This window comes from Garra rufa, chromosome 10 (assembly GCF_049309525.1).
Source record: "Garra rufa chromosome 10, GarRuf1.0, whole genome shotgun sequence".
Classification (NCBI taxonomy): domain Eukaryota; kingdom Metazoa; phylum Chordata; class Actinopteri; order Cypriniformes; family Cyprinidae; genus Garra; species Garra rufa.
The window spans coordinates 4,636,464-4,662,792 of record NC_133370.1 but is presented as its reverse complement, the minus strand read 5'-3'; the positions used below and the strand labels follow the sequence as shown (position 1 = coordinate 4,662,792).

Genomic DNA, 26,329 nt, shown 5'->3' with positions numbered 1-26,329 from the left:
ATAGACATTTTTATATATGGGAAGAGAAAAAATGACATGGCTGACTTTGTTTGCATTTTACTGCCACTTGATATCAAAATTTGGGCAGTTGGGCATTAGCATAGGGCTGGCGCGCTATTTTTCTGAATATGGTGGTTTTGTGTTGATCGTACTAACGGTTTCTAAGATATTGGCAAATGTCTTTTAAGTGCTAAAATACAATGTTTGGTATCGCTGGACTCGGCAAGGATTCAGGAGTCTAAAAAGGTGACTACTGTGAAAAAAGTCCACTACACCCAAAGTTATAAGCATGTAAATATTTGATTGTACCACTACATGGTGCTGAAACTTTTCAGGCTCCCTTTACGTCAATGCGTTTGTAAAATATAGCATTTTACAACAAAATTCAAAATGGCTGACATGGGAAAATTGGGTATTGTTTGGCATGAAGCACTGAATCCAAAGACACCAGTTTTGTGATTTTTGGCCAAACCATTGAGAAGTTATAAGCAAAAAGAGCCATTTGTCCTATATCCTGACCTCTAGCTGGCACTGCGACGAAACCCTGCAGGTAGCATCAGGTCATGCTTGATACAGCACACACAAGTTTGGTCGCAATCATCAAACCGTTGTGGAGATATAGCCTCACATCCTTTTTTGCGCACTTTTCGCAGAATTCGTTTGCACGTTATTCAAGAACCATTTGACTAATCAACTTGAATTCCATAACTTTTTGCCAGCGTGGTCTGAAGATGATCTGAGCCAATTTTGGGGAAAATCAGACAAACTGTCTTGGAGGAGATCGAATAAGTAGGTTTTACAAACTATTAAAAAAGAAAAAGAAACGAAACCATACGATTTTTTAATTTTGGACTTAATTCGACTTGGCATGAGCCAAGAATTCAGAAAGAAAAAGAATTTTTGATTCTGTGCCTTACGGTTCCAAAGTTATAACTTGAGTGAAACTTTGGACAAGTGGTGACGCTACAGAGTTTGAGTTAGAGACTCCAAACTTGCTATGGTTAATGTTGAGACTGTCCTCTGTCAATGTGCCAAATTTCACAACGTTCCCGCAAGCGGTTCTATAGGCTGCCATAGACTCAAGAGCGGAAGAAATGCAAATAAAAAAAGGTTTGCAAATATCACTGGGTACAAAAGGCGATAACTATTAGTTATTTTTTTACCCTATTCACCAGCAGTGTCTCACCTTAATATGAATGCAAATATTTGTCATTAAATGTCCTGAGCTGCTGTTTACATTCATTATTTTGATTTTTAAATGAGGTTTATGAAAAACACCTGAGAGAATCATGAATACTTGCACATTTCTCTAACCATTAACAAACTGTCAATTGTATCTGTTGCATCTATGCCGTAATGTAAGTCATTCTTACTATGAACTAGAGAACTGAGTGCTGTTTAACCTGTTTCACACTTAATCTACACTCTTAAAAATAAAGGTGCTTTAAAAGGTTCTTCACAGCGATGCCATAGATAGAAGAACCATTTTCAGAGAACCATTCAGTTAAAGGTTTTTTAAAGAACCATCTCTTCCTTAAATTTTTATAATCTGAAGAACCTTTTTTCGCCACAAACCTGTGAAACAGAAAGGTTCTTCAGGTGTTAAAGGTTCTTCATGGAACCATTAAAACAAAAAAGGTTCTTCTAGGCATCGTGAAGCACCTTTATTTTTAAGAGTGTACTCCATGCCTTCTGAAGAAATTGATTTTTGTAGTAAAAACTGAATGACATTTTAGTGGGTGTCTTCTGTAAATTAGGGGAAAATGTATGATATTTATTTTTTGCTCAGAAAAACAAAAATGCAACTAAATTAAACAGAAAACTTTTTGGGAAAAATAACAATTTAAAGCAGTGTTAAACTTATTGTTTAAATGCTTAAACCCTTTTTCGTCTTTGACCGTCATCTCTCAATCATCATTAGATTGCATTGCATTATATGTTTTGATCATTTAAACATCATCTTACAAAGACATATTATTGGTGATATAGAGTGACGACTAATGTTTATATTATTTTATGTAAGTATCTGCTTTAAAGATCTCATTGATTTGCATTACAAATATCAGAATTGCATACACTTGCCCTTATAAGTATCAGCATCTGCACTAAATTGAATATTTTTGTTTAGGCCTCAGTTGCTCAGTTTTTTCTCTCCCTATTGTCACTTTATCACACTGTACAAGTCATTAAAGCCTGATACAAAGCAAAACATAAAACACATATGCAGATTTTCTTTTATATTCTGTTAAAAGGTTAAAGAAACTATTTTTTTAGACTATTATTTCACATGTCAGGCTTGACAGGGTTTAAGAGCTACAACAGTTGAAGAGCTGTGTGTAACTTGAGCTCAAGTCAGGTGATTGTAACAACACACTTTCACAAAACATGTGCAAGAAGGTTCACATTAACAGAAGATACTATTTCAAAAACGCATCTAATTATAGAGCAAAGACCTTTCAGAAGATGCAGCTCATTCCACGCTCATAAATCAAGTCCAAAACCTGGTGACCTCCTATAAAAGGACCATCAAATCATCCTCCTATTCACAATCAATGCCTTCCTGCTACTTTCTCACTGCACAAAAATACACAGAGCAACTAAACAAGAGTTCAGTAGGAGCATGTGCATCCGGACCTGTCAATCACAACACAAGAGCAAACACATAAACAGATGCTTACCTCAATTCATCACCACCCATCTGCACATCTATGTCCACTTTATTAATAATTCATGTAGTACAGAAGGTTACCTTTATCCAAATATTTCTTATGCAAATATGTAACATTTGAAATCATTAAATTAAGTATAGTTTGATTAACTTTTATTCAGTATTTTGTGCTGATTAAATTAAAAAATACATGAAAATATATTTAAAATTTATTTTTAAAAACACAAACATTGCTTCAACTCTGTCAGCCATCTTGGATGAAAGTTTATCGCAATGCATTCTGGGATTGCATTAACCATAAAGGACACATGCATTTTCAATTTCAAATAATTTTTTATAATGTAAACTATGTTTAAATACTTTAAAATGTTCACATTTAAAAAAAAAAAAAATTTGAATATTTGAATATAAAACATTTAAATATCTGAAAAATAAAAATGCTTAACATGAGTATATAAATGTCTCAGAGTTCACATACATTTACGTGATTAAAAATTTAGCTTAAAGTCAATTTATTAAATTAAATTAAATTACATTTTAAATATTTTTTTCATGAAAACCAACTACACAAAATGCACAAGATGTAAGTTCCGATCTGAATTACCAAATTTACGAACTATCATTTCAGATCGGGACTTTAGAGTACAGATTGCAACTCATTCAATTCACAAAATAATTTTAATTCTGAATCAAATAACTTGCGATACGCAGCCTGATGTCTTAATCTGAATCAAATGATTTGCGATACACGCTCCGAAGTCCTGATCTGAATCAAATGATTCACAATCTGTGTGAAACCCGCCCTGAAGTTCCAATCTAAATCAAATGATTTGCAATACGTGCATCAAAGTCCTGATCTGAATCAAATAACTCACGATTCGCAGTCCGACGTCTCAATCTAAATTAAATGATTCGCGATCTGTGCTCCGAACTTCCGAGCAAACCATCATTTTAGATTGTGACTTCGGAGTGTGGATTGCGACTCATTCAATTCACAAAATAATTCACAAACCCACTACGAAATTCTGATCTAAATAAAATGATTTGTGATACGCGGTTCAAAGTTTCGATCAAATGAATCGCAATACGCGCTCCAAAGTCCTGATCTGAATCAAATAATTTGCGATACGCAGTCCGACATCTCAATCTGAATCAAATGATTCGCGATCTGTGCTACGAAGTTCCGATCTGAATTAACAAATTTGCGAGAAATATCATTTACGATCGGGACTTCAGAGTAGGGATTGCGACTCATTCAATTCACGAAATAATTTCAATTTTGAATCAAATAACTTGCGATACACAGTCTGACGTCTCAATCTGAATCAAATGATTCGCGATTTGTGCTCCGAAGTTCCAATCTGAATTAACAAATTTACGAACTATCATTTAAGATGGGGACTTCGGAGTACAGATTGCAACTCATTCAATTCACGAAATAATTTTAATTCTGAAACAAATAACTTGTGAAATGCGGTCCGACGTCTCAATCTGAATCAAATAACTTGCGATACGCAGCCTGACGTCTCAATCTGAATCAAATGATTCGCGAGAATCAAATAACTTGCGATACGCAGCCTGACGTCTCAATCTGAATCAAATGATTCGCGATTTGTGCTCCGAAGTTCCAATCTGAATTAACAAATTTGCGAACTATCATTTCAGATCGGGACTTCAGAGTACGGATTGCGACTCAATCAATTCATGAAATAATTTCAATTCTGAATCAAATAACTTGCGATACGCAGCCTGACATCTCAATCTGAATCAAATAACTTGCGATACGCAGCCTGACGTCTCAATCTGAATCAAATAACTTGCGATACGCAGCCTGACGTCTCAATCTGAATCAAATAACTTGCGATACGCAGCCTGACGTCTCAATCTGAATCAAATAACTTGCGATACGCAGCCTGACGTCTCAATCTGAATCAAATAACTTGCGATACGCAGCCTGACGTCTCAATCTGAATCAAATAACTTGCGATACGCAGCCTGACGTCTCAATCTGAATCAAATAACTTGCGATACGCAGCCTGACGTCTCAATCTGAATCAAATAACTTGCGATACGCAGCCTGACGTCTCAATCGGAATCAAATAACTTGCGATACGCAGCCTGACGTCTCAATCTGAATCAAATAACTTGCGATACGCAGCCTGACGTCTCAATCTGAATCAAATAACTTGCGATACGCAGCCTGACGTCTCAATCTGAATCAAATAACTTGCGATACGCAGCCTGACGTCTCAATCTGAATCAAATAACTTGCGATACGCAGCCTGACGTCTCAATCTGAATCAAATAACTTGTGAAATGCGGTCCGACGTCTCAATCTGAATCAAATAACTTGCGATACGCAGCCTGACGTCTCAATCTGAATCAAATGATTCGCGATTTGTGCTCCGAAGTTCCAATCTGAATTAACAAATTTACGAACTATCATTTCAGATGGGGACTTCGGAGTACAGATTGCAACTCATTCAATTCACGAAATAATTTTAATTCTGAAACAAATAACTTGTGAAATGCGGTCTGACGTCTCAATCTGAATCAAATAACTTGCGATACGCAGCCTGACGTCTCAATCTGAATCAAATGATTCGCGAGAATCAAATAACTTGCGATACGCAGCCTGACGTCTCAATCTGAATCAAATGATTCGCGATTTGTGCTCCGAAGTTCCAATCTGAATTAACAAATTTGCGAACTATCATTTCAGATCGGGACTTCAGAGTACGGATTGCGACTCAATCAATTCATGAAATAATTTCAATTCTGAATCAAATAACTTGCGATACGCAGCCTGACGTCTCAATCGGAATCAAATAACTTGCGATACGCAGCCTGACGTCTCAATCTGAATCAAATAACTTGCGATACGCAGCCTGACGTCTCAATCTGAATCAAATAACTTGCGATACGCAGCCTGACGTCTCAATCTGAATCAAATAACTTGCTATACGCAGCCTGACGTCTCAATCTGAATCAAATAACTTGCGATACGCAGCCTGACGTCTCAATCTGAATCAAATAACTTGCGATACGCAGCCTGACGTCTCAATCTGAATCAAATAACTTGCTATACGCAGCCTGACGTCTCAATCTGAATCAAATAACTTGCGATACGCAGCCTGACGTCTCAATCTGAATCAAATAACTTGCGATACGCAGCCTGACGTCTCAATCTGAATCAAATAACTTGCGATACGCAGCCTGACGTCTCAATCTGAATCAAATAACTTGCGATACGCAGCCTGACGTCTCAATCTGAATCAAATAACTTGCGATACGCAGCCTGACGTCTCAATCTGAATCAAATAACTTGCGATACGCAGCCTGACGTCTCAATCTGAATCAAATAACTTGCGATACGCAGCCTGACGTCTCAATCTGAATCAAATAACTTGCGATACGCAGCCTGACGTCTCAATCTGAATCAAATAACTTGCGATACGCAGCCTGACGTCTCAATCTGAATCAAATAACTTGCGATACGCAGCCTGACGTCTCAATCTGAATCAAATAACTTGCGATACGCAGCCTGACGTCTCAATCTGAATCAAATAACTTGCGATACGCAGCCTGACGTCTCAATCTGAATCAAATAACTTGCGATACGCAGCCTGACGTCTCAATCTGAATCAAATGATTCGCGATTTGTGCTCCGAAGTTCCGATCTGAATTAACAAATTTGCTAAAAATATCATTTCCGATCGGGACTTCAGTGTACGGATTGCGACTCATTCAATTCATGAAATAATTTCAATTCTGAATCAAATAACTTGCGATACGCAGCCTGACGTCTCAATCTGAATCAAATGATTTGCGATTTGTGCTCCGAAGTTCCGATCTGAATTAACAAATTTGCTAAAAATATCATTTCCGATCGGGACTTCAGTGTACGGATTGCGACTCATTCAATTCATGAAATAATTTCAATTCTGAACCAAATAACTTGCGATACGCAGCCTGACGTCTCAATCTGAATCAAATAACTTGCGATACGCAGCCTGACGTCTCAATCTGAATCAAATGATTTGCGATTTGTGCTCCGAAGTTCCGATCTGAATTAACAAATTTGCTAAAAATATCATTTCCGATCGGGACTTCAGTGTACGGATTGCGACTCATTCAATTCATGAAATAATTTCAATTCTGAATCAAATAACTTGCGATACGCAGCCTGACGTCTCAATCTGAATCAAATGATTCGCGATTTGTGCTCCGAAGTTCCAATCTGAATTAACAAATTTACGAACTATCATTTCAGATGGGGACTTCGGAGTACAGATTGCAACTCATTCAATTCCCGAAATAATTTTAATTCTGAAACAAATAACTTGTGAAATGCAGTCCGACGTCTCAATCTGAATCAAATAACTTGCGATACGCAGCCTGATTTCTTAATCTGAATCAAATGATTTGCGATACACGCTCCGAAGTCCTGATCTGAATCAAATGATTCGCAATCTGTGTGAAACCCACCCTGAAGTTCCAATCTAAATCAAATGATTTGCAATACACGCATTAAAGTCCTGATCTGAATCAAATAACTCACGATTCACAGTCCGACGTCTCAATCTAAATTAAATGATTCGCGATCTGTGCTCCGAAGTTCCGAGCAAACCATCATTTTAGATTGTGACTTCGGAGTGTGGATTGCGACTCATTCAATTCACAAAATAATTTCAATTTTGAATCAAATAACTTGCGATACGCAGCCTGACGTCTCAATCTGAATCAAATGATTCGCGATTTGTGCTCCGAAGTTCCAATCTGAATTAACAAATTTACGAACTATCATTTCAGATGGGGACTTCGGAGTACAGATTGCAACTCATTCAATTCACAAAATAATTTTAATTCTGAAACAAATAACTTGTGAAATGCGGTCCGACGTCTCAATCTGAATCAAATAACTTGCGATACGCAGCCTGACGTCTCAATCTGAATCAAATAACTTGCGATACGCAGCCTGACGTCTCAATCTGAATCAAATAACTTGCGATACACAGCCTGACGTCTCAATCTGAATCAAATAACTTGCGATACGCAGCCTGACGTCTCAATCTGAATCAAATAACTTGCGATACGCAGCCTGACGTCTCAATCTGAATCAAATAACTTGCGATACGCAGCCTGACGTCTCAATCTGAATCAAATAACTTGCGATACGCAGCCTGACGTCTCAATCTGAATCAAATAACTTGCGATACGCAGCCTGACGTCTCAATCTGAATCAAATAACTTGCGATACGCAGCCTGACGTCTCAATCTGAATCAAATAACTTGCGATACGCAGCCTGACGTCTCAATCTGAATCAAATGATTTGCGATTTGTGCTCCGAAGTTCCGATCTGAATTAACAAATTTGCGAACTATCATTTCAGATCGGGACTTCGGAGTACGGATTGCGACTCATTCAATTCATGAAATAATTTCAATTCTGAATCAAATAACTTGCGATACGCAGCCTGACATCTCAATCTGAATCAAATGATCAAATGAACTTCGGATCTGTGCTCCGAAGTTCCAGTCTGAATCAAATAACTTGCGATACGCAGTCCGACGTCTCAATCTGAATCAAATGATTTGCGATACACGCTCCGAAGTCCTGATCTGAATCAAATAACTTGCGATACGCAGTCCGATGTCTCAATCTGAATTAAAGGATTTGTAATCCGCACTCCAAAGTTCTGATCTAAATCAAAAGATTCGCAAATCATCAATTCAGATTGGGACTACTGAGTCAGCAGTCTGAATCAAATGATTCACAAACCATCATTTTAGATCGTGAAAATAACTTGCAATCGTGATCCGACGTCTCAATCTGAATCAATTGATTCAGATTGATCTGATCTGAATCAAAAGATTTGCAAATCATCATTTCAGCTCAGGACTACTGAGCCACTAAATCTACTGAGTTCCAATCTAAATCAAAAGATTCAAAAAACCTTTCCGAAAGTAGGTATTGCAAATAAAATACGCATTTTGAAGTCTCGATCTGAATCAATATTGTATTTGGATATTGTATGCATCTTTGTTTAATGATTTGTCTCTGTTCTTAGCAGACACAAAGAGTTCACAGAACTGATGTTCCAGCTGCATATTAGGAAAGCAGGACAGAGCTGCAATAACTCACTCCACCAGTCTGGAAACCAGTGAAGAGGTTAGAAAGAAGACAAAGAGAGGCTCTGATGGATGGATGGTCTGTTAGTGATTGGTCAGATTGAGGGGTGTGAAAGCCTGACCTACTGTACACACTTAAAAATAAACCTTCTTTATTGGCCTTGATGGTTCCATGAACTTTAAACATCCATTATAATAAATATTTTTATAATTGTATAAATTAAAATTTGACTCATAAAATTGGTTTATGGTTAAGTCTGGGGGTGAAACGAGTAAATGTTACATCATATAAAAAGAAAATCATTGCAACAGAATCTGAAGAACATTGCTGGATTTTTACAACAGATTTCAGCAGTCTTGACTTTCATTGGCAGTTCTTTGCACTTTTCACAATGGTCACGTCTATTAAGAAGCGATTGAGAGATGTCTCTCTGGGGGAAATGCTCCTCTTAACCCTTACACACAGTGAACGTCTCATCTGCATCTCAAGGTTAAACTGTGCCTGTCTCATAAATAAAGATCTGACGTCAGAGACAAAACAATGGCATGCAGAACATACGACACACGAACAGCCTCACATTCCGCTGGATCCCATGGAATCTGAAACTAAAATAAGTTGAGGTTGAAGAACAAAGATTACTTAATGGAAAGAACTGTTGTTTCATTCATTGTTTCATGCATTATTTATGTACTTTTTTTTTTTTTTAGCTTTTATTAAATGTTTAATTAAGCTTTTACTTTTATTTTTCAGTTGTATTTTATTTTTTGTCATTTTTATAATATTTTATCTTAATTTTTATATTTAGTCATTTTTCTTTTTTAAATGTTACTATTTAGATTTAATTTATTTTTATTTCAGTTTTAGCTTTAGGGTTGTTTTTAGTTTTTTATTTATTTAGCTATTTATAATTTTTTTGTGTGTCATTTTTATAATATTTAATCTTAATTTTTATATTTAGTGTTTGTATTTTTTTTCATTTTTTCAATGTTACTATTTAGATTATTTTTCTAATTTCAGTTTTAGCTTTAGGTTCATTTTTTAAAGCTATTTATAGGATTCTATTTAGGATTTATTTTTATTGTATTTTGTGTAATTTTTAAACAATTTTATTTGCAATATTTCACTTTTTTTAAAATGTTACTATTTAGATTTAATATTTAATTTATTTCGGTTTTAGATTAAAAAATATTTTTTTATATTTTTAATGGATTTCATTTGCTTTTATTTCAGTTTTAGCTTTGGCTTATTATTTTTTTTTTTTTAATTTAGCAATTTATAATTAGGATTTTTTTTTTTTTTTTTTTTTAAATTTGTATTTAAATATACAAATAAGCTAATTCAAAATACACATACATTTTGCAGACATTACAAAAAGCATGTGTTTATAAAAAGATGCCATGCAGAATACTAATTTGATCTCATTTTCACTTTTTGCACGCTAGATGAAGTCTGTGGTCTTGTCTGAGACCATAGAGACCAAAATAAGAAATCTTTGCTTATGATCACACAGAAGATTACTCTTAGAAAGTAGTATACGTGGAGCATTGCATACCATCGAGCGCCATCTAGTGGTCATAAATAAATCAATTATAACATGTATGCATTAATTTAATAAATATAATGTGTATTAGTTAAAAATTAATATTAAAATAATTTAAAATATACAATAAAAATATGTTACTTTAATTATTTTAGTACTATATAAATAATGGCAACAAACTATCAGAGCTGTGTCGCAGCGGCCTCTAGTGTTTGTAAAACTGTAGTTGTGTCATTCGTCCAGTGCGGCAGGTGGCGCTACAGTCCCTCACTCTCACCGCAGCAGCGCCACCCGGTTCCTCAAAATCTCTCCCATCCGCAATTCGTTGATGTTAGAGCTTCTCTGAGCGTCTAAAACGGATGACAGCTTTCTAATAAATCAACAAATGCGCCAGAAGTGAGCGAACTTCAGTAGATTAACGGGAAAAGCGGTCGAGGAAGGCGCAAACATGTCGGCCAGCGCTGTTTATGTGTTAGATCTGAAGGGGAAGGTAAGATAACGGTTCACTAGCACAGCAGGCTAAAGCTAATACACATCAAACACCATCGTGAGGGGATTTAAACAATTCAAAGCTATTCTTAATTCAAATAAATGAACTTGTTTCCTTTGGTCTGAAGGCTTGAGTGGATTTAAAAGTCTAGATTCGTTTAATTAATGATTAAAGTAAGATCTATTAAAACAGAATTTCACTCCTTAAGCAGCTGCTAATTATAAACAATGTTTGATCTAGCAAATGTCAGTCTAAAGTCAAGTATTGTCAGTCACTACATGATAAGTAAAACATTTGTCTTCATCCTTATTTTTAAGCTGATTTGTGGTCATCCTCTTGCTTTAGTTTATTTAATAGGATTCATCTTTCGCTTTTTTTTTAAAGCATCATATAATCTAATCTTAAATTTTACAGTATTTACGGTCTTGGAAAATAATTTCATTGTCTTTTTTTTACCGTTATTTATATACGTTTATAGCTTTCATTAATAATTTTAAACCCCCTTTATTTTCATATTTTTCATTTTGTTACTCAACATTTTGTTGGTAATTTTATATGATTTTACCTTAACTTTTATGTTCAGTTGTTTTTGTCATTTTAATTTTTTTTTACCATTATTTATATACATTTATAACTTTCATTAATAATTTGAATTATTTAAAAAATTTTATTTATCTTTTAGTAATTTTTTATGATTTTATCTTAACTTTTGTTTAGTATTTTTTATTTTTAAATGTTACTATTTAGATTTAATTTATTGTTCAATTTTATATTTTAGCTTTAGTTAATTCAGTCTTTTTTTTACAATTATTTCTATATGTTTATAGCTTTCATTAATAATTTGAATTAACTTTTAATTTTTTTTACTTTTAGTCATTTATGTTTTCATCTTAACTGTTATGTTTAGTTATTTTTTTGTAATTTTTTGTTTTTTAATGTTACTATTTAGATTTAAATTATTGTTCAATTTTATATTTTAGCTTTAGTTAATTCAGTCTTTTTTTACAATTATTTCTATATGTTTATAGCTTTCATTAATAATTTGAATTAACTTTTAATTTTTTTTAACTTTTAGTCATTTATGTTTTCATCTTAACTTTTATGTTTAGTTATTTTTTGTAATTTTTTTTTAATGTTACTATTTAGATTTAAATTGTTACTTTTTTTGCTTTAGTTAATTCAGTCTTTTTTTTTACTATTATTTATACACATTTTTAGCGTTCATTAATAATTTGAAATCCTTTATTTAAAGCCTTTATTTTAATATTTTTTTCATTTTGTTACTTTTAGTAATTTACATGATTGTTTCTTAACTTTTACGTCCAGTTTTTGTCATTTGTAATTTTTTTTTAAATGTTCTATTTAGATTTATTAGTTATTTATATACATTTATAGCTTTCATTAATAATTTGAATAAGCTTTTATTGTTATTTTTTTATTTTTCCGTTTGTAATTTTATATGATTTTATCTTAACTTTTAACTTAAAGTTTTTGTTTTTTAATGTTACTATTTAGATTTAATTTATTTGTCCAATTTTATTTTTTAGCTTGAGTTAATTCAGTCTTTTTTACAATTATTTATATACGTTTATAGCTTTCATTAATTTGAATTCACTTTTTATATATTTTTTTATTTTTTTATTTTACTTTTAGTCATTTTTTTAAGATTTCATCTTAACTTTTGTTTAGATATTTTTGTCATTATTTTTTAAAATGGTACTATTTAGATTAAAATTTGTTGTTTAATTTTTTTAGCTTTTTAGTCTTTTTTACCATTATTTAGATAGTTTCATTAATAATTTTAGCTTTTATTTTTATTTTTTATTTTATTTTACTTTTAGTAATTTTATATGGTTTCGTCACTAAACTTTTATGTTCAGTTATTTGTTGTCTTTTTTATTTTTTAGCTTTAGTTTTTATTTTTTGATGTAACATTTATATTTATTATTTATTTTAAATTATATAAATATGAATTGCGATAAAATGTCAAATTTACTTAAACTTAATTCACTCTTTAAATATCTGCTTATTATCAGGTGATGTTTTTGATATAGTAACTGTGTCTGTCAAAAATCAATTATTATCAATCACTAATGATAAAAGAGCAGATATTTATCCTGCTCCTTTTTTAGACTTATTTGTGTTAATCTTATATGAATTTTATTGTATTTACAGTCTTGCAAAATTATTTCCTTGATCTGACAGCATAAACTGAATAGGTTTGAATTGCAAATAATGAAGTTGCTGTATATGGTAAAATGGTGTTACGCAAAGGTTTGCATGCACTGTATTGTTTAATCTGGTAAGCTGCACATTCCTGGCCTCGGTTTCTGTGGTTACTCTTGTGTATCTGGGTTAATATGGATGATTGGACATTCAGAAAATCTTTTGTAGAAGAAAATCAGCAGATATTGTAAATGGAGTCAGTGGATGTGAATTGATGTCTGTGTGTGTTTTAGGTCCTGATCTGCCGTAATTACCGCGGTGATGTGGACATGTCAGAAATCGAGCATTTCATGACCTTGCTGATGGATAAAGAGGAGGAGGGAACACTGTCGCCCATCCTGGCTCACGGGGGAGTTCGTTTCATGTGGATTAAACACAACAACCTGTACCGTATCCTCCAAGACCCTCTAGAAAAACAGAAGTTCTAGAAGTAAAAATCACATTCATTTTCTACATGGAGAAACTTAGATTTTTTTTCAAGACAGAACTATCACTAAAACTAAAACCATTAGTTAATTAATAAGTCGTTAACTCAAATATAATAAAATCTTAGTTAGTTCACCCAAAAATGGTGATTTCATTATTTACATTATTTACTCATCCTCAAGGCATCCTAGGCGTATGTGACTTCCTTCTTTAAGACAAATCCATATAATCCATATAATCTGAGTTATATATAAAAAATGGTCCTGGCTCTTTCAAGCTTTATCATGGCAATAGGTGCGTGCTTCTCTTCAACAGGTCAAAACAAGTCCAATAAAGTGCATCCATCAATAAGTGCTCCTGAAAAAAGGCCTCCTGTAGTGAATCGACGCATTTAATTATTATTAATATGTGTATGTATATATATATATATATATATATATATATATACACACACACACACACACACACACACACACACACTACTGCTCAAAAGTTTGGGATCAGTAAGACTTTTCATGTTTTTTAAAGAAGTCTCTTTTGCTCATCAAGGCTGCATTTATATGATCAAAAATACAGAAAAAAACAGTAACATTGCAAAATGTTATTAGAATATAAAATAATGGTTTTTATCTTAATATACTTCAAAATATAATTTATTCTTGTGATGCAAATCTGAATTTTCATCAGCTGTTACTCCAGTCTTAAGTGTGTTATGTTCCTTCAGAAATCATTCTAATATGCTGATTTATTACTTTTATTATCAGTGTTGGAAACAGTGCTGCAACTATTTTTTTGGGAACTTGTGATACTTTTTTATTGAGTTTTTTTCAGGATTCTCTGATGAATAACAAGTTTAAAAAGAGCCGCGTTTATTCAAAATATAAACATGTCTAGCAATGTAAATCTATGCTGTTACTTTTTATTAATTTAACATATCCTTGCTGAATAAAATAATAAATTAATTTCTTTAAAATAAAGAATGAACAAAAATTTAGTGACCCCAAACGTTTGAACAGTAGTGTATATTGTTAGAAGATCTTTCTATTTTAAATAAATCCTGTTATTTTTAATCTTTTATTGATCATAGAATCCTGAAAAAGTATCACAGATTCCCAAAAAATATTAAGCAGCACACCAGTTTTCAACACTGATAATAAAATGCATATTAGAATGATTTTTTTTTTTAAGGATCTTGTGACACTAAAGACTGGAGTAATGATTCTGAAAATTTAACTTGGATACAAATACAATTTTAATGTATATTAATATAGAAAAACATTTGTTTTACATTGTAATAATATTTTTTTTAACATTACATTTTCTGTATATTTGATCTCATGAACACAGCCTTGATGAGCATAAGAAAAGTTATGAAAAAGTATTATAAAAACGTTAAAATCTTAAAAATCTTACTAATCCCAATCTTTTGAGCAGTAGTTTTATATGTATATGTGTATATATATATATATATATATATATATGTTTTAAATGATTCCATTGTATATAATTTGATTACATGATTTGCACTGATTCTCAGGCTAGAGTTTTCTGATTTTCTGGCTTTTATTTATTTTATTTTATTTTATTAGTATTTTATTTTATTTTATTTATTTATTTTTTGCGATTAAAATCAAGTTGTTATAATGTTGAGATTGATCTTGGTGCTGATTATTTTTAATCATTTTCTAATATCTCTATGAAGAATTATTACAAAAAAAGTAAAATTGTAAAAAGTTATTTTTTGTTGTTGTTGTTGTTGTTTTTTAGTATACAATATTTGTTTTTGTATTTAATTATATGTGACCCTGGACCACAAAACCAGTCATAAGGGTCCATTTTTAGAAAATTAATATTTATACATCATATGAAAGCTGAATAAATAAGCTTTCCATTGAGATATGGTTTGTTGGGACAATATTTGGCTGAGATACAACTCTTTTAAAATCTGGAATATCAAAATATTGAGGAAATTGCCTTTAGATTTGTCTAAATTAAGTTCTTAGCAATGCATATTACTAATCAAAAAATAAATGTTGATGTTTATTTTTTTCATGGAACATGATCTTTACTTAATATCCTAATGATTTTTGGCATAAAGGAAAAATCGATAATTTTGACCCATACAGTGTATTGTTGGCTATTGCTACATGTATACCCATCCTCCTTAAGACTAGTTTTGTGGTCCAGGGTCACATATTTACAATTCGTGGATATCTGCTTTTAAAAAGATAAGTTCAGTAAATGCATTTTTCCAAATTGACCAAAGTAATCATGATTTTGAGGAGCTCTGTTAACTAATTAATTAATTTAATCTGACTGGATGAGCCACATTATAAAATTACAAAACTGTCATAAAAAGAATGACACTAATGAACTATGTTACTTCACAATTATAATTATCATTATTTAAATTTTACATCAAGTTTTTTTTTTATTAAGTGAAATTAATTAATAATTAATAAATGCTTGAAAATAATAAAAATAAATAACTTCATAATTTATTCACCATGTAGAAATAAATTGGGAAAAAAAATACATCCAGGATCATGGCTGATAAAAAAAATAATAATAATAATTTGCCACTGTTGCATTTTAGTAGATTTTGATCATTTATGATAATTCACAATATTTTTGTTGTGGTTTATTGTCTCTTTTAAGCATGATTTATCTCTTAACCTGCTGACAAACAGTTGTTGCAACATCCAAAAAGAATGCTTGCGTCTCCCTGGTTTTCTCCTTCCTCTACAAAATTGTTCAGGTACGTTATAAATCAGCAGTGCATTTCTCTTTTGGATTGAAATTTGTCTTATTGGACCATAACTAATATTTTAAGTATATTTCAGTATCACTTGCTTTATTCTAACATGTATTTGATGTGTTTTCCAGGTTTTCTCTGAATACTTTAAGGAGCTGGAGGAGGAGAGCATCAGAGATAACTTTGTCATAATCTACGAGCTGCTGGATGAACTCATGGACTTCGGATACCCGCAAACGACTGACAGCAAGATCCTTCAGGAGTGAGTCCACGTTTGGCTTCTTTTTATGAACCACTGAAAACCGTAAAGCTAAAATACTTCCAGGCCTTTCCCTGACCCAGCCGATGTCAATCAGTAATAACTGATGGAAAAGTGTTTATTTTGCTCTTGTCACTGTGTGTCGATACACAGATACATCACGCAGGAGGGTCACAAGTTGGACACAGGCGCTCCGCGACCCCCGGCCACGGTCACCAACGCCGTCTCCTGGAGGTCAGAGGGCATCAAGTACAGGAAAAACGAGGTTTTCCTGGACGTCATTGAGTCTGTCAACCTCTTGGTATGTTTTTAGAAGCAGCACGTTTCTTAGATGTCTCGAGACGGGCTCAAAATAAACACAGGAATCCATCATAGCAAACAGGACGGAGTCACATCCATGCTATTGTGCTTGTGTTGTGTGAGGAGATGAACCTGCTGTTGTTATGAAAGCTTTAACACTTTACCGAAATAGCATAAGGTATGAGATAAGCCATGTTAACTAATAGGGCCAGGCAAAATTATATTATATTATGTTTTGGTTTCTAACGATTATGAAAATAAGATAATTGCGATTTGTTTTGTAATGATGCGCTGTTTGTGTTGTGTTTTGCGTTATATATTGAATAAATTATTAGTAGTTGTCAGGTTGTGGAAGTTCACAAATTTTTTTTTTTTATTATAAATATTTATAATATACTTAATAATAATAAATGTAATAAAAATGTTTTAGTTAACAATATTACCTTATATTTTTACCTAATATTTAATTTGCTAAATATATAAAACAAATATAAAAATTGTATGTTTTGGGATGAAGCTCATAATCGAGCAGCTCTAATAACTAATTATTAAATTTTAATTAAAACTTAAGCCAACATCCTAACAGTCTCAAATAAATAATATAATACATTACATTTATAAAGACATTTAACATTTAATAAATTAAGTTTAATAAAAAAGAATAACTTTTATCATTTTATTTCAAATAATTTTATATAAATAAACGATAATAACTAAAATTATTTTATTTATGTATTTTAGTTGCAGCACTAAAATTACTAACTGGAAATAAAAATTAAATGTATTTAAATAAAACTAAAATGTTTAAATACACTTAACATTTAATAAGTTAAATGTAATAAAAAATAATAACTTTTGTAATTTTATTTATTTAAATAATTTATGTAAATAAACTAATAACTAAAACTTTTTTTAGTTGCAGCACTAAAATTACTAGACATAACTAGACATAAAAACTAACTAAAACTGAAATAAAAATAAATGAAGCCAAAATAAATACAATTTAAATAAATAATATAATACATTAAATGTATAAACACATTTAACATTTAATAAATTAAGTTTAATAAAAAATATATATATTTTATATGTATTTAAATAATTTTATATCAATAAAAAAAATAACAAACTTTTATTTAATTTTTTGACGTTGCAGCACTATTAACTAATTAATTTGTTAATTATGAAACGGGTAGTTCCAGTTTTAAAATCTGACTGGATGAGCCACAGAATCAAATTACAAAGCTATTTTTGAAAAATAATTACACTAATGAATTTGATCAGTTTATTATTATAATTAGTATTTGAATGACTAATTAATTTGAAAGTTAAATAAATAAATAATTTAATCAATTACTTTTTTACTGTGCTAATTTTTTTTATTTATTATTTGTCTGTAATTGTAATTGAAGAGTTTGAGATGACTAATTCATGGTTGCTGATTTCTCTCCAGGTCAGCGCAAATGGTAACGTTCTTCGCAGTGAGATCGTTGGCTCCATTAAGATGAGAGTGTTTCTCTCAGGAATGCCAGAGCTGCGTTTGGGTCTGAATGACAAGGTTCTGTTTGAGAACACTGGCCGTGAGTCTATTCTGTCAATTTTCTGTCCCTATAAGGATGCTAAAAGATCCAAGGTGCATGTGTTTTAGTCAATTGTTGAGTTGTATTGTCTTTTTTTCAGGAGGTAAGAGTAAGTCAGTGGAGTTGGAGGATGTAAAATTTCATCAGTGTGTGCGTCTGTCTCGATTTGAGAACGATCGAACAATCTCCTTCATCCCTCCGGATGGGGAATTTGAGCTGATGTCCTACCGCCTCAACACACATGTAAGTGTCTAGACTCATTCATAGTTATTCAATTCGTAAATTATTAATTCCAGGGTAATATTGTTAACTAAGGGTTTGCACTTGTGCTCAAATGAACCGCGTGAACAGAGCAATTGCACCAGAGTTTGTTTTAATCAAACCAAACACACCCTGAAAATGTTTTTTGTTAATTGAAATGCTTAAATAAAATATAATATAAACATAATATAAAAATAGAATAAAATATATTTATTTGATTAAAAAACTTAAGTTAATTGCCAAGACAGATTTTAGTTGCAGGAAATGAAAATTTAAATTAAATTAAAACTAGAACTGATCTAAAATTAAAACTGAAATAAAAATAAATTACACCTAAGTAATAATAATAATAATAATATTTGAAATAAATAATATAATACGTTACATTTATAAATACGTTTAACATTTGAGAAATTGCTTAATAAAAAAGAGGAACTTATATTGATATAAAAAGTAATTTTATGTCAATATAAAAAATATTAACTAACTCTATTTTATTTATGTATCTTATAGTATGTAACTTCTAACTGGAAATAAACATTTTATTAAATTTAAAACTAAAATGTATAAATACATTTAACATTTAATAAATTAAATGTAATAAAAATAACTTTATTGCAGCTCTAATATTACTAACTGGTAATAAGAATGTAATTTAATTAAATTAAAACTAAAATGTTATATAGATAAAAACTAATGACTTAAAATATGTTGTTTTTTTAGTTGCAGCACTAAAATTACTAACTAGAACTAAACATAAATTGAATTAAATTAAAACTTCAACTGAAATAAAAATATATTAAGCCAAAATAATAACAATTTAAATAAATAATAGCATACATTACATTTATAAATACAAATTTAACATTAAATAAATTGAGTTTAATAAAAAAGAATAACTTTTATAATTGCATTTATTTAAATTTTATATAAATAAATAATAACTAAAATGATTTTATTTATTTATTTGAGTTGCAGCACTAAAATTACTAACTGGAAGTAAATTAAATAAATTATTATTATTTTTTATTTAATTAAATGAAACAAAAATTTATAAATACACTTAATATTTAATAAAGATTTTATCATTGTATTTAAATAATATTTTAATTAAATAAAAACAAAAATGTTTTTATTTGCAGCACTAAAATTAATAACTGAATTTTTTTTAATTTAATTAAATTAAAACAAATTTTATATAAATAAAATCTAAACTTTTTTTGTTGCAGCACTAAAATTACTAACTAGAAATAAAAAAAATACATTTAATTAAATTAAAACTAAAACTGAAATAAAATAAATTAATCCAAAATAATTTAAATATAATCCATTTTGTAATTAATAAATACGCTTACATTAATACATTTAATAAATTACATTTAATGAATGAAACTTTTATAAATAACTTTTTAATAAAATTGACATGAAAAGGTATATATTTACATGGAAAAATAGTATGCTAATTCAAAATATTAATAAAAACTGTAATAATATACAAGTAATACTAAAATAACACTGGTAAATTTTAATTATCGTTTGCTATTGTGTTTTTTGGTTCTAATGGAGTTTGGTTTTCTGCGTGAACAGGTGAAGCCACTGATCTGGATCGAGTCTGTGATTGAGAAGCATTCACACAGCAGAATCGAGTACATGATCAAAGTGAGACACGTCCATTCATGTGAACTTCACTTTGATTTCATGGTGTTTTTGTTTACAAAGCATCTAAATCGATCCTCATGTCTCGTCTGTTTTACCTTAGGCCAAATCTCAGTTCAAGCGCCGCTCCACTGCCAACAACGTGGAGATTCATATTCCAGTGCCGACCGACGCAGACTCGCCTAAATTCAAGACCACAGTGGGCAGCGTCAAGTGGGTGCCGGAGAACAGCGAAATTGTTTGGTCCATCAAATCTTTCCCTGTAAGAAAACAAGCACAGTTTTGTAATACTGCACATTCATAATAATACATCTATCAGCTAAAGAGTTAAAGTAACATTAGCAGAAGCTTATGAGTGTGTTCTGTCTGTTTCAGGGAGGTAAGGAGTACCTGATGAGGGCTCATTTCGGGCTGCCCAGTGTGGAAGCGGAGGACAAGGAGGGAAAACCACCAATCAGCGTCAAGTTTGAGATTCCTTATTTCACCACATCTGGAATACAGGTAACAAACTGTTACATTCTCTCTATTATTACAAAGAGTTACTTTCATGTTCATTTCTAACTTGGTATCCTATTTTTTCATTTATCTTTGATTATGAGAGTGGTCTGTTTTTGTTTTCCTTTCTTGCAATTTAGACATGCGATGGTGTAGGCAAGGCTTGACTTAGTATTATTTATGTATTTATTTTATTTATTGAAAATGTGACAAATTGAGTAATAACAGTAGACGTGACATAAGTTACAGAAAACTTAAACAACAGTAACAACAACAAAAATGAATATATCAAACGCAAGTATAGAAATATAAATAAACAGAATGTGTGTTGCAAACATTTTCCATAGCCTATATTTGAGAAAGAAGGAAAAGGGAAAAAATGAAGGGAAAATAAAAAAGTAATAATAATTGTAATAATATTAATGATAATAATGATATACAGTAGTATCATATTTTAAAAAAACTATAGAATTGGATGGATTATTGGTACTAAAAAGTAAAAGAGAAAGATGTTGACAAATGTAAAAAAAAATAAAAAAATAAAAATAGATGAAAAGGGTAGTTTATATATATTTTTAATAGGCAAAAAAATGTAATAATAATATACTATTGTAATATAATTTAGACAGATCAGATATATATTTTTAAATAAAATTATGTATATTTTTTTTCTTCATTTGGCACTAACAACTTTAAACATGCTAAATTCTGTCATTTCAAAGTATATATAGTTCAACCGCTATTTAGTTATTAAAATGTATTTATTTATTATTCATTTATTCCTTTGATATCATTAATGATAACCCAGTTATCCTCAGTAAAGAAAAAGAAAGAAAAATAAATAAAAAGGTAAAAGCGTGTATGAACTTAGTATTATTTATTATTAATTATTATGTACTATTAAGGATTTTAATTATTTTAAATTAGCTTTTGTTTATATTTTCAGTTTTACTTTTTACTACATTTTTTTGTTCAGTTTTTATTTTTAATCAAACAATTAAAGCAGTATAGCTATAAAAACAAAACAAAGAGAAAAGAAAGTATACACAAATACAAACCCCTTAAGAAAATTAGTACAAGTGTAGTATGCTTTGCATGTGCTTCACTTTATTTTTGCCATTTTATTAGATTATATTTTTATTTATCCTTTTTTTTTAAGAATTTGAAAGAGAATTTTGATCTAGTAAGTAAGATCTCCGTTAAAGTCCTTGAAAATAAAAAAGTAGTGCTTAAAGTCCTTAAAAGTCCTAGAATTTAATTTCACAGTATCTGTATGAACCCTGGAAATGTTAAGTTTAGGTTTTCCATTTAATATTTATTCACTTTTTCTATTTATTTCAGTTTTATTTCAATTAACCGGCACTTTAAACAGTTCTAGTTTTAGTTAACGAAATAATAACCCTGGTGCAGGGCAACCTGCATTTGTTAATAAATAAATTACATAATGATACTTAAAGTCACTCCTGTATTGATGTGAAAATTCAAAAAGCAAACATTGCTTTTATTTTTAACCGTAATGTTATTTGTAATGTATTACTCAAACTCTGACTTTAATTTAAGAAATACTGAATCATAATTAAATGTCTTACTAGAGCAAATTTGTGTTTTCATATTAACATTACTTCCTCTTTTTGACATAAGGTGGCGCTGCTGACTATTTAATGGTTTAGTAATTGTTCCCTGGTGCTGAACACCTGTTGCTTAGTCTGTGGCAGATGCTATGTGTCTGCTTTTTGCTTTGTTACCAATAGATGGTGCTATAAATCTGTACTTTTCAAGGATTTATACACAGGTTTTTTTATAACACTTGTGCAGTGTTTAAACATTAATATGTTCAAATCACACACACTACGCATTTCAGTTCTGAGGTTTTGAGCAAACATTCCCCTTCATTACTCTTCTTCGAGTAAATTTGTTTTACAAAGTATCATTTATATATGAAAAGAAGCCGAAAACCTATTGACAACAAAAGCTCTGCAATGAAATCAACACCATATCTGCATAGAAAAGGAAAATATTAATCATTGCTTGTTTATTTATTCTAATCAGGCTTGTATGTTAGTGGTTATCTGTGCACTTTTCACATGCTTTAGATATTCTGTGGTGGAACGGATTTAATTATAGTAAAATGAAAGACCTTTGTCTTGATGTCTTATTTAATTTCTTAGGAATGTAAATGAGGCTGTGAGGATTACGTGTTTGGTCAAATGATTTTTATCTTTGATGTTGATTGTTCTGCTGACACAAAACAACCCCTGGTGATTTATCTGTCTATCTGTGGCACACAGCCACATTTTCATTCAGGAGAAGATAAATATAGCATGTACCCCAGAGCTGTTATCATTAACTACAGCTAGAAGTATTAAAAAAAGATTTCTGATCATTTAAATACAGCTGGAATAACAACAAAAGTAAAGTAAATTATATTTAAGTTATTAAAACAATTGCTAAAATTAAAAATGGAATAAAAATAAATGAAAGCTATTTTTTTTAAATAATAAATGTAATTCTTAAAATTATATGCGCTATTATTTTTATTTAAATAAATTAATAAATAAAAACTAATAAAAATTACAGTGTAGAAGAAGATTACTACAATATAAATGAAAACGGATATATTAAGTCAAAATATAATAAAAAACTAGTACTTGTCAGTTTATACTTGGCATATGCTAAAAATAAATGAAAGCTAAATAGAAATATTTACAAAAAATAATATTTAACATAAAAAATGCATATAATTTTATATAAATAATAAAAAAAATAATAAGAAGAATTACAATGTAAAAAAAGGACATAATTACTACAATTTAAATGAAAACTAAAAAATTAATTAAAAATATTTTATTTAAAATTATATAAAATATGCTAATGCAAAATATTAATAAAACACTAGTAGTATACAAATAATAATAAAATTTTGCTTAATACTTTTACTTAATAATACTTATACTTAATAAATTAAAGCTAAATAGATATATTTACAAAAAATAATATATTACATTTTTTTTAAATAATGCATTTAAAATTGTATTTAAATTTCAATAAATAAAAACGAATAAAACTTAGTGTAAGAAAAGTACATAAAATGACTTAGAGTTTAAATGAAAACTGAAAAATTAATTCAAAATATTCTAATTTAAAATGATATTATAAAATATGCTAATGAAAAATATTAATAAAAACTAGTAGTATACAAATAATACTAAAATGTTACATGACAGTTTATACTTAGCATATGCTAAAAATAAATATTTACAAAAAAATTAATAAAATACCATAAACATTATTACTAAAATTTAACTATTATTAAAATGAAAACTAATAATATGAAATAGATTAAAGAATATAATAGCATATAAATAATACAAAAATAAATGGAATAAGTTCTAGGTTGATAAAGTACAATATTCAATACATTTACTAAAGTTCTACTTTAAAATCTAGAACTGTTTACCCAAAAATAATAATTCTGTCATTTACTACTTTCACGTCATACCAAACCCTGTATGATTTCTTTCTTCTGCAGAACTCAAAAAATATTTTAAAAAATAATAATAATTTTGTCCATACATTGGAATACATACATGGAAACATTCCTCAGAATCTTTCCACAGAAAAATGATTTGAGAGTGAATATAGACTCCCTTTAAGTTCTCAAGAACATGGAAAACATTTCGTAGAATCTTTATCATGCGTCTCGTAAAGGATTGTGGGTTTTGATCTTGTTGCATTAGAATAAACAGTTAAAGTTGCATGCAGTTGAAGCACCCAAGGTTTCTGTGTGTGTGTTGTGGCCGTGACAGTGGCCCGATCCAGACGCTGGCGGCCAGTCAAAGCCAGGACAGACTGAACAGAACCGCAGCTCCCGCTGCTGCTGCTGAATCTTGCGTTTTAGCAGACGGTGTGTTTATTTGTTATGGTCAGTCGTGTGTGAGTGTTTCTCAGGCCTCAGCAGTTTATAAAGGTGGGCAGAGCAGAAGTAAACTGGACAGGAGTGCAGTTGAGCTGTGGGACGTGTTTGTGGAAACTTTCAACACAGAACAACTGATGTTTGTTGATCTGGGAATGTTTCTCAAACAGATGTGCACTGCAGCTTTGGATCCAGCTGTAAGTGAATTCAAAACTGCTTTTTTTTTTCTGTTAACATGATTAGTTTATTTTAAATTCGCAGAAATCTGAATGCATTTATTCTCTTATAAAAATTCTAATCGTACAGGTTCTTCTACTCTAGACTCTAAATATGGCTCGAGTTCCTCCTTCAATTAGTGCTTTCATTAGTTTAATCACCTGGAAGGTAGGGCTGCATGAATAATCGGAATAAAACCTAAATTGCGATATGGCTTAGCGCAATTAGCAAACCACAAAGGCTATAATTTAATATATATATATATATATATATATATATATATATGTGTGACCCTGGACCACAAAACCAGTCTTAAGTCGCTGGGGTATATTTGTAGCAATAGCCAAAAATACATTGTATGGGTCAAAATTATTGATTTTTCTTTTATGCCAAAAATCATTAGGAAATTAAGTAAAGATCATGTCCCATGAAGATTTTTTGTAAAATTCCTACTGTAAATATATCAATGTAATTTTTGATTTGTAATATGCATTGTTAAGAACCTAATTTTGACAACTTTAAAGGTGATCTTCTCAGTCTTTTTGATTTTTTTGCATCCTCAGATTTCTGATTTCAAATAGATGTATCTCAGCCAAATATTGTCCTATCCTAACAAACCATACATCAATAGAAAGCTTATTTACGGAGCTTTCATATTATATATACAGGGGTTGGACAAAAAAACTGAAACACCTGGTTTTAGACCACAGTTAGTATGGTGTTGGGCCTCCTTTTTTTGGCCAATAGAGCATTTCGTCTTTGGAATTGTCATATACAAGTCCTGCACAGTTGCCAAAGGCATTTTGAGCCATTCTCCTCTTGCAGATCAGGGGTCAGGTCACTATATGATTCTGGTGTAGGAAAATGTTATCTGACTCGCTCCTCCAAAACACCCCAAAGTGGCACAATAATATTCAGATCTGGTGACTATGCATGCCATGGGAGATGTCCAACTTCACTTTTCTTGTTCATCAGACCACTCTGTCACCTGTCTTGCTGTGTGTACTGGTGCATTATCATCCTGATACATGGTACCACCTTCAGAGTACAATGTCTGAACCATTGGGTGCACATAGTCAACGTTCACACCTGTTCTTACTGGTGGAATGTGCAATCAGTGAAGATTGGCCACCAGGCTGCAAAAATATAGCCATGAAACCTCCAACATTATATTGGCCAGTGTTTCAGTTTCATTGTCCAACCCCACAGAGTGGTCTTATGAACAAGAAAAGTGAAGTTGGACATCTCCCATGGCATGCATAGTCACCAGATCTGAATATTATTGTGCCACTTTGGGGTGTTTTGGAGGAGCGAGTCAGATAACATTTTCCTACACCAGTATCATGTAGTGACCTGACCCCTGATCTACAAGAGGAGAATGGCTCAAAATGCCTTTGGCAGCTGTGCAGGA

The 26,329-nt window shown here is 30.8% G+C and overlaps 1 protein-coding gene across 1 annotated transcript in view; it reads left to right on the top strand.

Moving 5' to 3' along the window:
* The first annotated feature begins 10,647 nt into the window (after nt 1-10,647).
* Nucleotides 10,648-26,329, top strand: part of LOC141343830 (AP-1 complex subunit mu-1-like) — a 17,139-nt gene continuing 1,457 nt past the window's right edge. The window contains exons 1-11 of the mRNA XM_073848490.1: nt 10,648-10,831; nt 13,291-13,447; nt 16,174-16,241; nt 16,370-16,500; nt 16,651-16,798; nt 18,251-18,377; nt 18,478-18,620; nt 20,226-20,297; nt 20,398-20,556; nt 20,670-20,795; nt 24,717-24,899. Coding sequence (XP_073704591.1) covers nt 10,790-10,831; nt 13,291-13,447; nt 16,174-16,241; nt 16,370-16,500; nt 16,651-16,798; nt 18,251-18,377; nt 18,478-18,620; nt 20,226-20,297; nt 20,398-20,556; nt 20,670-20,795; nt 24,717-24,899 — 1,356 coding nt within the window. The 5' untranslated portion in view covers nt 10,648-10,789. The remainder of the gene's footprint in view (nt 10,832-13,290; nt 13,448-16,173; nt 16,242-16,369; nt 16,501-16,650; nt 16,799-18,250; nt 18,378-18,477; nt 18,621-20,225; nt 20,298-20,397; nt 20,557-20,669; nt 20,796-24,716; nt 24,900-26,329) is intronic.